The sequence below is a fragment of the Lynx rufus genome, unplaced genomic scaffold (genome assembly GCF_022079265.1).
Source record: "Lynx rufus isolate CCGP_SWC_20201006 ecotype Redwood Valley unplaced genomic scaffold, mLynRuf1.p SCAF_25, whole genome shotgun sequence".
Classification (NCBI taxonomy): domain Eukaryota; kingdom Metazoa; phylum Chordata; class Mammalia; order Carnivora; family Felidae; genus Lynx; species Lynx rufus.
Window position 1 is genome coordinate 11,024,753 of NW_025814840.1, and position 13,113 is coordinate 11,037,865.

Sequence of the window (13,113 nt, forward strand, 5' to 3'; positions counted from 1 at the left end):
GTGCTAACACGTACGATTCTTTGATTCCCTAAAACTTTCCTCAACTGAGGATATCCAAAATGTTTAAGAAAATATGAATCCAAATTATTTTTTAAAAATTTTTTAATGTTTATTTTTATTTTGGACAGAGAGAGGGACAGAGTGTGAGTGGGGGAGGGGCAGAGAGAGAGGGAGACGCAGAATCCGAAGCAGGCTCCAGGCTCTGAGCTGTCAGCGCAGAGCCCGACTTGGGGCTCAAACTCATGGAGTGTGAGATCATGACCTGAGCCGAAATCACATGCTTAACCAACTGAGTCACCCAGGTGCCCATGAATCCAAAGTATTTTAATCATGATGAATATTACAACTGGGTCCAGATCTTTTAGCCACAATTAAGTAACTTATGGACCATTAGGAAAACCAAGGAAACATTCAGTAGAACTCCATCAAGAAGTGAGGTAGATACTGAAATAAAATATCGAGGTGAATGAAACTTCACCTCCTGTCTTGGATTAAAATTGATGCTGTTTCTTTTTTTCAGAAATAGTGCATTTTGACACCAGCTCTTCATTTGATATTCACTTCCAGAATTCCCCTTATCAAAGACGCAGAAGGTGAGTACCAGTGACATTTCATCAAAGCTTTTGTAACTACCTGCTTTCCTGTTTCATTTCTGCTGGGTCATAAAGTGCCTGTTACTTTTCAAGCCAATCTGACCACAATAGGAAAAAGTTTAAACAGAAACTTGGGTTTTTAGAGAAAGCTCCAGCTCTCCCACTGAACCGGGCACTTCTGCAAAGGCATTTAACCTGCCTAGATTGCTCATCCGAAACACGATTGCTCAAATCCTTTCCAGCGCGAACGTTCTAGAAGGCCTTGAATGTCATACATACGAAGAGAATAGTGCTTCTAGCTCACTATACTGAGTTGTGACATTATAAATACTCTGCCATTTGGGGAACATGGAACTTTAAGGACTTACTCAGCTGTTTAGCACTCATATTAGCTACACAGTTGAATACTAGAAGTCTAGATGATATGATGGGTTCTGACCTTGTCCTGTTAAGAAATGTGTTGGGGCGCCTGGGTGGCTCAGTGTGTTTGGCATCTGACTCTTGATTTTGGCTCAGGTCATGATCTCAGGGTTTGTGAGTTTGAGCCCGGAATTGGGTCCTGTGCTGACATTGTAGGGCCTGCTTGGGATTTCTCTCTCTCTCTCTCTCTCTCTCTCTCTCTCTCTCTCTCTCTCTTTCTCTCTCTCTCTCTCTCTCTCTGTGCCCCTCCCCTGCACATGCACACTCTTTCTCACACTCTCCAAATAAACTTAAAAAGAGAAATGTGTAATCAGGGGCAGGGTGGCTCAGTTGGTTAAGCACCCGACTCTATTCCAGCTCAGGTCATGATCTCACAGTTCATGAGACTGAGCTTCATGTTGGGTTCCGTGCTAACAGCACAGAGCCTGCTTGGGATTCTCTCTCTCCCTCCCTCTTCCCTGCTCTCTTTCAAAATAAATAACTATTAAAAAATGTGTTACATTTATGGCTATTAAAAAACCCAGGTGCCATCCATGCACTTGTACCAATGTGAGATGAGATTTTCCAGGTTTTGTCACAGCTATTTCAGAATGTTGGATAGAAACATCACCAGTAAGGTGATAGGTCATCCTCTTCACCATACAATATTTATAAAATAATTTGGAGAACGTCTAACTGTCCAAATGTATCCATGTCAAGTTTATATGAATTCCATGCTTGGTAAATGTACTAAACACATTTGTTTAAAGTTCTCCTTTACTGTGTCCTGAGTAAACGAGGCACTGGCCACACTGATGGCCACCTAAAGCCCTTTTTAGCAAAGGGGAGGGAGGCCATATTGGTATATTCACCCAGAAATTGGAGTTTAAGAAAACAGGAACACTTCCCCAGGAAAGCAACATAGTGAAAAAAAAAAAAAATCATTTTCACAGCTATGCCTTTGCAATGGCGAAGAATGTAATTTTCATTACAATATGACTTTTAAATAAGGTTTTGAGGAACTAAGAACTGCCTCTTCTATGTGAGAAAAATGACGATCAGTCCAAGGACTAAGTACCATTTAGTGCATCTGGAAATCTTCAACCATGATTCTAAATGTATTTAATGGAGTAGGATCAAGAGAGATTTCTGGGAAGAGAGAGACAGAGAGAGGGGAAATAAGAATGGCAGAAAAATGTCTGTGTTAAAACAGAAATATGCAGACATTATTTTGTGAATGTTTGATTGTCTAATACAAAATCTCGAAAGGGATGACATTTCTTGAGTTTGAGTCAATCAGTCCAGAGTTTAATCAGAGAAGTGGTGAGCCACGTTGTTTGAGATTCATGTGACATTTCCTGGGAGAATTAATAATGCTGATACATAAAAGCCCCTCTTCTCTTGAGGACTCGAGAAGGGAATAGAGAGGTGATCTCCTCTAAGTGTCAGCCACAATAAGGCTGGGCAGTGGGTGGCTTTCTAAAGTGACTGGCTTTGCTCCCTTACTCTTCCTCCAACGCTGATGCCCAAAGTTCAAGGGTGGAGGAAGCTCTTTTTCCAGAATTCAGCCTTTTTCTGTTTCTCTGTGAGCACTGTCACCTTCCCAGGCACTAAAGCCAGGAGTGATTAGGAGAGTCAACAAGTCTGCAAAATCCAGGCCAGGAGATGACTAGGGATTTGTTCTCTCACCTCTCACCTGTACTGTTGTTTCACATCAAATCTGACTTTGCTTTATGCATGAAGACCCAAATCTATCAGATTTTATGTCCTGGAGAAATATGTATTCCTTTTCACTGTATGCTTCCTCTGCAGTTTTGTGGCAAAGGGGAACATGCTTTTTGATGTTTTATGGAGCTGATCTGATTTATTTTATTCAGACACCTCAGAACATAAGATCACCTCCCTGGGCAGGCTTGGGAATTCCCATGGTGTGGTTGAATTGGCTCTATTCCTTCTCCCAAATAAAAATGATCCCAAAAGACAAATGCAAACTCTAGGTACCATAGCTCTCATGTTGTGTCAACAAGTTGAAAAATGACAGGTGATACCCAGCCCAGGGCTTGGAACACGGCGAATGTTCGATTAGTGTCTGAGTATCTAATAACACCACTTGCTAGTTAGTGTACCAGTTCTCTTTCATATGAAGGCAGAAAATGAATCCGTACTATTACAGGGGGAAAAAACTGCCCTGAGCAAGGAAGAACCTTCTAGAATGAAAGCTGTATAAAAATTAAATGATTTGGGAGACAGTGATCCTTCTGTCATTGGTGGTTTTAACGAACTCCTGATGTCCCCGAGTCAGGGAAAGGGCAGGGGTGAGGCTAGGTGGTTCAAACTGCCTGCTGACTCTGAGTTTCCGTCATCATAAAGGCAGCAAGCTTGCTGGGCCACAAGGAAATCTGAAGGCATTAAAGGCCATAGGGCAGGGTTTGCATTGCCCCAGACCCCTCTCAAGTTAACAGCTCAAGGTTTTATAATGCCTCCCAACTATACATGAAATGGAGAAAGAAGAGAATGAGAAAGTTAGTTAAATAGTTTAATCAGAGCAGTTTTCCAATTCTAAAATTAACAAGCAGACTTGTAATAAAAGAGCTCCAATGTTTGCAAAATGATCTTGCTTCCATTCTGAATCTGTCTTTTTATTTGTAAAGATAAGCATTACATTTAAAAGGACTCAAAATGGAGTGACTGGTAATTATCACCCGTGGTTTTTGATGCATCTGATGAACTCCCTGAATGGATATTGCTTCAGCTTTGATATTAAAAAAATGGCCGGACGAGAAGTCCTTAATCAGCAACTGATCACAGGTGGCCAAAAGAAAGAGAAAAACCCAAAACTACTGTCAAGTTCATAACGTATCACATTGTTGGTGGATGACACTGGCTCCAAATATACAATTAAGCCCACGACACTTTATTACTATGAGTAGAATTATCATGAAAGGTCTCTCACGTTCATCAACTTGCTTCTGGAGGTTTTCTTTGTTCTTTTAAACTTGCATAATAAACATGCAATGAATTATTTCTTTTGAAAGTGTATTTTTTTTTTGCAGTCTTTGTGTTTTCATACAAAGATTTCATAAAGTCGCAGTGTTGCACCAGAGCATTACCAAAATAAGAACACGATCACATGGGGAGGGTAAATGTGAATTTAGTGAATGAGAAGAGCCTCCTCTCGTCCTGAGACAGGCCACCCGTCTTTTTTTTTTTTTTTTAAAAAGGTGCACGCAAACTGCTTTTCTTACCCTCCCCCACCAGAGAAAAGAATAAAGGAAAAAAAAAAACCACAAAATCAATCTGAGAAAAAAAAGATCGACATGAAGAAAATAAAGATGTTTTTTTTCATGCACACATCTTCTGCATAGCTCAACCCACATATAGTAAGGCACTATTTCCCTTCGTAAGTGGTGTCCACGGCAATCTCTTAAGTGCTACAGTGCTCTGTGACCATTAGAGAGTTCCTCTCAGGATGGTGAAATAAAGGGGCCGGATGAGTGTGGCTGTCACGCGTCTCTGTGACTGTCCCATAGCTCAAGGGGACTTCCAGGAGTCTCAGAAGGAAATCGGTCCATTTGCGTTATGACTGAGAGTGTCCGAAATGGTGTCCTTTCCAGAGTTCCTATGTTGTCTGTGTATGAATTTAGAATATTCTTCAGTCTTTATTCTCAAAGAAAATACACAAGGTGGGGGGGAAAAGCACAGTCGGGTCTTCAGAAACAGAGTTCACTGCTCCCAGAAAGCATATAATGCTGGCAATTCACAAATTCAGCAGGATGTCTCCAAGAGAGCAGAGAGAAAGAGAGAGTCAGAGACAGAGACCGAAACAGACAGAAAGAGTGAATGTGTATGTTTTGGTTTTCAGAGGTGACCAGAGTCTGAGTTTAATTTAGCTGGTCTTCATACTGTTTCCGGAAACAATCCCCTGCTGGGAAGAATTCCCAGCACCTTTCTTGATACATCTTCCAGACATAAGATTCCTGTCAACGTAAAGGAAATGTATTAACATCATATCTTTCCCCAGGATCTGTGCATTACCACAAAATACAAGATAAAAACACACGTTTGTTGCATTTATATATCACATACCCGTGTAACTGTGTAAGTACACATAATTACATGATTCGAAAAGCCCAAATTCATCTAGAGAGTGCCTAGCTATACCAGACCTCATATTTCTATTAATAATCCATCTTCATCTGGACCATAATACAATAATGATTAAAAACACTATTTGTGGCATATGATTTTATGGGTTCTCTTAAGGAAATATTAATTGTATCCTTCAAATTCAAACTGCTAACAATCGGAGGTGAATATTTGTGGAGGGAGAATTTCAAATACTTAAGGAGAACCGTAGATATTTCATACACAATTATTTTTAATTGATCCTAATATTGTGGGCTGGAACTCATCTGAAACCATCTGCTATCTGATTAAGCAATCAAGGACATTATACTTATCAGAACACAAAGCCCTGCATTTTCAACTAATTAAAAGCTTACATTTTTTATGTGAACTTACGATTTTACTTTCTCGACAAAGGCAATCTTTGCACGCTCATCTGGGATAACAGGAATTTTTTGTTAAGATACTATATCTGAAAGTAATCCCAACTCTTTGGGTTTAATGCACACATTTTCCCCACCATGTCCATATTCTCTGTCACTTCTTTCAGAAGACAGTGTATGGTCGCTGTTTACCTACCTGTCCCGTGTGCTCTGTTTCATCTTTGTTTATGAGATACATCAGAAAAAACCTACAGATACAGAGAGACGAATCAGAAATGGGTGGTATGGAAATGTCGCGTTCACAGATACTTCTGATCTGGCTACGGGCTAAATGCACACTGTTGGCAGAGCGGAGAAACGTATCAAAACTGCAAGGCAAAAGACGCCACGGGAACCAAAAGCTTAACCATTTTTAAAATACGTTTTCAAAGTAGCTACAATGTGGGAGTGCGCAGATCAAGTTATACCTCTCGGGAGCTGCTGTATATCAGGTTTCGTGTCAGATCGCACTTAGCCACTCATGGGGCAGGAATCACAATCCCCATTTAGAAAAGCAGGGATTAAAAAGTTTAAATAACTTGCCTAATGTCCCACAGTTGTGAATGCCGAAGCCTGCTTTTTTCTTTTCTTTTTGCTACAGTGCTACTCTGCCTCTCTTCTGTTTGATAGCAAAATTGGGTTAGAAACCAAGAATAATTTTTTAGCAAACTGCAGCTTGGGCTAGTCCTACAGCAACAGCCAGATTTCTATGTATTAAAAAAAATGCAACTTTGAATCATGTTAGAACACAGTGCCTAAAGAGGATAATTGGGCCTAAAGAGATCTGTACGTCCTCAGAAAATGAAGATGGAGATTCCCGAGTCCCTAGGAGGCATCTGGAGTCTGCCTTCTTGAAATGGGAAACACGGCCAAGGCTCTCTGAGAGGCTGAGGATGTATTTCACTTATCATTTTCCACCTTTCCATTTTGTGTTCTAGAAGGTATCATTCACATGAAGGTCTGCAAGTTCTTTTCTTATCACATACCCGTCTGATACCACACCACATACCAGATACACATACCTCCTGAGGACAAGGGGACTGCTAGCTGTGGGTCTTTCTCTCAAAGAGATAGACGAAGCCTGAGTTCAACAGTATAAAGAAAGGAAGCTATGTCTCTTCTGCTTCTCAAGCTTGCTAACAGGGGGGCACTCACTGGCGGGTATAAGGAGGGGCTGGAGAGTCTGAGTCAGGCACACTCACAGGTAATTGGCCAGGTTGTGTTCCTGTAAAGTGTGGGTTTCAAAGCCATGTGGCACTGTGTCGAAGTAATCGTTGCCTATCCCACAGATGAAACATTTGGTCTAGAAGACAAAGGGAAATATTTACATGTCAGATTTCAGAAAGCAAAACAAAGGAACACACAACTCGCCACTTAGGGGGCAGCTGCTATGCTTACTCGATGTTTGTAGAAGATCACGACAGAAGGCTGTGCCAAACACATGAACGCTAATTTAACTGTTGCCACAACTATATCTGGCTGGAGGTTTAAATGACATAGGTACCAGCAACAAGTTCACATGTAGGAAGAAGCGTACAGGATCACGATGGCTGAAAAGCACTGTCTTCCTTATTTCCTCCAGCTTAAGTGAGAGTGCCCAGACTTAGCCATCAGTCTTGTTCATGACATTAACTCAAGTTATGTAGACGGGACTCAATGTGCCCTCAGCTGAAACCACCAGCTTGGTACCTACTGGAACAAAGTCTGATGACCCAGGGGAGGGGGGAAAGGTCCAGATTACTCCCATCTGGAGAGAGCTAAATCAAGTATCAAGCTGTGGGGTGTTCGATCAATGACTGAGAGAGGGTCCGCCATGGGTGCAGAATTAACCAATGAACATTCGTCATCAGAACTTTTTACTCCAGGAATGAGGTGCCTGCTCTTTGTGCCCCTTGCTTGTTCTAACCAGATCTCTCAGAGCAGCACCTGCTTAGGTCCGTGGTGTGCAGGACCAGCACACAAAAGCTAAGGAGAAGCAGGCCTCCCGTTTCATTATGAGAATTTCACATGTATCAACTCCGGCAAATGTGATAGTTATTGCCCTCGTGTGGCTCCAGATGCTCATCCTGCTTGCAAATTAGCAACTGTTTAATGCCATCGGAGGCATATTTATGATGCCTCAGATTCTAGGGCCTGGACTCCAGATGATTAAGATAATTTATTCAATTCCCTCTGCCTTATTGATCAACAACTGTGGACAGCAGGAAGGCCACATTCAGAAAGGCAACAGGTCTTTATACCATTTGATGTCTTGACTAAACGGGCTCATGCTTCGCAGCTTCACCCACGAACCTGCCCCTCCTCTGTGTCACTTATCGCTGTGACTCTGGAAACCTGGGTAGCGTCCCCGCTTGCTCCAAACACCTCACCTCTGCATCTGGACAATCACCCGCTGCTTGTCACGCCAACTCCTAAGTACTGCTTGAATCCATCTGGTTCCTACATCTTCGGTGGACGTCTTTCGCAAGAGCCTCATCATCTCCTGCCTAAAACATGCTCCCAGCCCACTTCCCTGCCCCTGATCTTGTTAGTTGCTAATGCACTGCCAAACCCCATCACCTAACTTCAAACCCATTTCTGATTTTCCACAGGCTGTATGTTACACTATACATCTCTCCACTGAGTTATTATAAAGGGTTCAACACACGGCTCTGCAATTTCCTGTTTACTTATTTGTCAGTGAATCCATCATTCTGAATGGGTGGTTCTCCTCAGGGAGCAGGAGACATTACTGTTTGCACGCCCCCGGCGTCCGCCATGTTTCCTGCCTACCACACGATATGCGTTGCGCGGATGGAAAACAGGCCGAGGAAGTCACACATTGCTCATGCCCTTTTCCTACTTTCTCCCACGGCCGTGATTCTTTGATAAAGACAGTAGGAAAAATGAACGCCCACAACAACAACACAGCTGAGTCAGACACGGCAAGACTCACCTCCATGTCTTCTTTGACTTGCTCCTGTTGGTCTCTTAGCTCTCCAAAAGCATCAATAATTAAACCTGGTGTTAAATAAAAACACACTCGAATCTTTGTCAACCAGAGAATAATAATGAAGCTCACGGCCCCGTGGCTAGTCCTCCCAAGGAAAGAGAAAATGTACAGCCAGGTTGGGAGAAGTCGTGAGTGGGCACACACTTGATACTCCTCCTAGGGCAGCAGCGTTATCTCTTGGGGGGCAGAAGCACCGCGGGTACTGTGCTTACACCGTCCCTGAGAAGGGGGTTTCAAAACGAAGTGACAGGGCAGGAAAAACCGCTCGTTACCGCGGCACATGCACCTGGTATGTTAGCCGCCACGTTGTTCCAAGAAAGAGCAATAGAGATTTCTGGTGGCAAAGCGCAGGAAAGTCTACTGGTAACATTTTCAAGTACCGATTTGGAAGTCAGACGTTACCATATGAACTGAGGAATCTGCCTCCACTCATTCTCGTTACGCGTTCCTCACAAGTAAACTTGCCGGCCTGTTATTAACTGTGTCAGCCAGGAGCTAACTGCACCGCGTTGTTTCCTCTCAGCTCGTTTTCCTCCTGTGACTTACTGGCTGCACATCTTTTTCCGAGTGTTTTATGAGTTTGCTCTCTTATAAAATATGTTATTGTTACACTCAGTAAAGACAAAAGGATGGATTATGAATCTTGTCGACTTGTTCATGTACTTTACGGGAAACAAAAAGTACCATTTTGTGCCTGCAGAGCTTAGAGGATAATAACACATTTATAGACATTTAATTCAAGCCAGGATAAACGTATGAGCAGAAAAAGGTAACAAGAGTGATTTTTCTGAGGGAGAAGAACACCACATTCCAAGTTTCCTTAGGGTAAAGGGAAGAACTGGTACGTTAATATGGCTCTCTGTTTTGTTTTTTTTTTTTAAGTTTAACTTATTTATTTTTGAGAGAGACAGAGACAGCATTAGTGGGGGAGGAGCAGAGAGAGACAGAGACACAGAGAGAGAGACAGAGAGAATATCCCAAGCAGGCTCTGTGCTGTCAGCCCAGAGCCCAATAGAGCTCAAACTCAGGAAACCATGAGACCATGACCTGAGCCAAAACCAAGGGTTGGACACTCAGCCGACCATGCCACCCAGGCACCCTGATGGCTCTCTGGTTTCAACTGAGGGCTCTGGGTCCAGAAACCTGGGTTTGGATTCCAGCCCTGACACTTCTTGACTGTGCACTTTGGCCAAGTTACTTAGACGTATTATGGCTCAGTTTCTTCAAATGTAAATAACACCACTATTTTCACGGGTGTATGAAGGTAAAATGAGTTAATAACATGTGCCAGGCACACAGCAGGTACTCAACAATGATAGCCTTAGGATTCTTTATGAGGCATCAGATACTGTGCTGAGTACTCATATGTACGTCACTTCTTTTTAAAAAAAAAAAATTAAAAAATTTTTAATGTTTATTTAAAAAAATTTTTTTAATGTTTTATTTTTGAGACAGAAAGAGATAGAGCATGAATGGGGGAGGGTCAGAGAGAGAGGGATACACAGAATCCGAAGCAGGCTCCAGGCTCTGAGCTGTCAGCACAGAGCCTGACACGGGGCTCGAACCCATGGACCGCGAGATCATGACCTGAGCCGAAGTCAGACACTTAACCGACTGAGCCACCCAGGCGCCCCAATGTTTATTTTTGAGAGCAACAGAGTGCGAGCAAAGGAGGGGCAGAGAGAGGGAGACATAGAATCTGAAGCAGGCTCCAGGCTCTGAGCTGTCAGCACAGAGCCCGACGCGGGGCTCGAACTCACGGACCACGAGATCATGACCTGAGCCAACGTCGGCCACTTAACCGACTGAGCCACCCAGGAGCCCCTCAAAAGGAGTTAAATGGCTCACCCACCCAACATTATAAAGTTAATAAGTGGCAGGGCAGAAAGTCACAGCGAAGAAAGTGCTCTTTCCATTAGGTAATGGGAAGAGTCCAAAGAAATCTGTATCCATCTTCCCCTTTACCAGGACCCCCTTTGATCCCCCCCTATAGATTTCTAATGGAGAAACACTGAACAGAAAAGTTCTCGTTGCCTTTTTACAGATAGCACTTGACATTCTGACCTGCCCTTAAGTGTTAACTTGAACAATAAATGGCTCAAATTCTAGATCCTCTTGAACTCCAGTAAGGAGGATGCTCACCTTGAATTATGGCCAAGAGAATGACAATCACGAAGAAGAAGAAGGTGATGTCAAAGATGATTCGATAGATCTCATATTCGTCGCCTGCTGGGTCTTCAATTTCATCGCCGATACCCCCTCCAGCACGTACCCCGACGTACATGTGGAACATGTAGCACTGGAAAAGACAGACACAGTTACTTCCTGGAGACGCTGCCCATCTGCACATTGAACAAAGTTGAGGCTCTCTCTGTAGTTGCTAATCCTCACTCTGGAAACTGACCATCTCTGCCTTCTACATTGCCTCTTTTTGTTTCAGTGTTTGTGATTATGATGCAAACACGTGGCTCTTACACTCTGCTGTCCTTTGAACAAAACTCGACATGACACTCTGCCTCGCACCTTCTGTCACACTTTGCAGGGGATAAAAAATACCTCACTAGCATCTGGCATAAGGTAATCCCATTAAGATCACATTAAGGCCCACAAAGCTATATGTAATCACACTGCTCTTTTTTTCTTTTTCTTTGATCAGAACAGACATAGGAGAGAGGAAGGAAAACCTCAATATTTAATAAGACGGAATCTCAGAAATTAAGCTAGGAAAACACCGGACCCAATAACGCCATCCCCTCATCCGTCATGTATGGAATACGATGCTGAAATGTTTCTACTCTAATGTGTACAAGAAAGAAGACAGAGGGGAGAAGCAAGGAGGAAATAACAGCTCATTGTTAAGAATCTGAAACATTAAAGCAACCAAGTAGAAGGAGAGCTCCAAGTGCCCACTGCAGAAGAGGGCAGGGTTTCTCAGCCTCAGTGCCGTTGACATTTAGGGCCGGATAATTCTTTGGATAGGATCTGTCTCGTGCATTGTAGGATGTTTTAGAAGGATCCCTGGCCTCTACCCACTCAATGCCAATAGCACCTCATTGCAGATAACCAAAAACATCTGCAGACATTGCCAAGCGTCCCCGGGAGGGCAAAATCACAACAGTTGAGAGCCACTGGCTTCAAGCGTCAGTGTTTTATCTGTTTTCAGGATAAGGGCAGACTCTCCAGGTCGGGGCCTCAGATTCAGGGACGCTTCATCCCTCTCCACTGATGGGCTACTGCTCCCGAGTACCACCCTGCACTCTATCCACGCCTGTCAGATAAACAACTCCCTATTCTAGTTCTTGGTTTGTATTTCCTTCCCATCTTAAACAATTATTTCCCTTTCTTATCCCATTCCTTTCACCCTCAGGTAACAAGCCTTCCTCCATGAGGCCTTCTTAGACTGTTCCAGACACTCCGACTTACCCAACTGATGTCATCCATGAGTACAAAACACATTTACCCACCATCTGCCTTAACAAAAGGGGCAAAGGCTTTGACACAGTGTCTTCACTTGGGGAGACACCACAATCCCCTGGTCATCTTCTACATTTCTGGCCATCCTTTCTCAGCCTCCTTGGCCAGTTCTTCCTAGAGGAATGTCCCCACTTTCACAGTTAAGTACCATCTCTGTGCCAATGACGTACAATTTTTTTCTGTTTACACCTTGGGTCTCTTTCCTGAATTCCAAACCTGTACCTACCACTTACCTAATTTTGATGCTTCGTGATCTGTCTCACTGCACTGAACTGGCTTCATTACAAGAAGAATGACTTTGGTTACTGCTCTATTATCAGGGCCTAAAATAATGTCCAGCACATGAGAGGAACTTATACATCACTGGGGCGGAGGGGGGGCGGTGAATGAAGAGTGAAAAGTCATGACTGATCAGTGTTCTCATGGAGACTTCACTGTCTCAGCCCATGAACCTCAAATTCTCAGATGACCCCAAAGAGCACAAAGGACAGGCAGCAAGTTGCCCCAAAATGCTCATAGTTCAGCAGCTAATATAGTGATAGATGCAGCACACAGAAAGTGTCCTGGAGCAGATGCCTGGAATCTAATGATCAGAACCGAATAACGACTGGGTCACTCAGGAAGGAGGTTTGTCAGTCTGGCACACAGTGAACAAAGAGGATCAGAGGGCGGCTCTGTCACTGCCCAACCAGGAACTGTCTGGGGCTCAGGTAAGGGGTCTCTCTCACAGATAGGCCAGAAAAGTCATTTTTGTAATGTTCATTTATTTTTGAGAGCGACAGAGTGTGAGCAGGGGAGGGACAGAGAAAGAGGGAGACGCCGACTGTGAAGCAGGCTCCAGGCTCTGAGCTGTCAGCACAGAGGCCGACGCGGGGCTCAAACTCACAGATCGTGAGATCATGACCTGAGCAGAAGTTGGACGCTTAACTGACAGAGCCACCCAGGTGCCCATAGAGGTTTTCTCTAGGGAAGAGAATGCGTTCTCCTGTGGCATGAACTCTTAATGAGTAGGATGTTGGTGTTCTGACTCATACATGTGACTCTTAGGAGCCTGGTTAATGTGAGTCTGTCCTCAAGAGAATGTTTAGTTTCCAGACATGCACAGTTG

The 13,113-nt window shown here is 43.5% G+C and overlaps 1 protein-coding gene across 1 annotated transcript in view; it reads right to left on the bottom strand.

Annotated features, from left to right (window-relative positions):
• Positions 1–4,873: 4,873 nt before the first annotated feature.
• RYR2 (ryanodine receptor 2) overlaps positions 4,874–13,113 on the bottom strand; it is a 544,943-nt gene continuing 536,703 nt past the window's right edge. Inside the window, exons 103-107 of the mRNA XM_047088668.1 lie at positions 10,674–10,830; positions 8,475–8,539; positions 6,742–6,842; positions 5,697–5,748; positions 4,874–4,969 (exon numbers count right to left, since the gene is read on the bottom strand). Of these exons, the coding sequence (XP_046944624.1) occupies positions 4,874–4,969; positions 5,697–5,748; positions 6,742–6,842; positions 8,475–8,539; positions 10,674–10,830 (471 nt within the window). The remainder of the gene's footprint in view (positions 4,970–5,696; positions 5,749–6,741; positions 6,843–8,474; positions 8,540–10,673; positions 10,831–13,113) is intronic.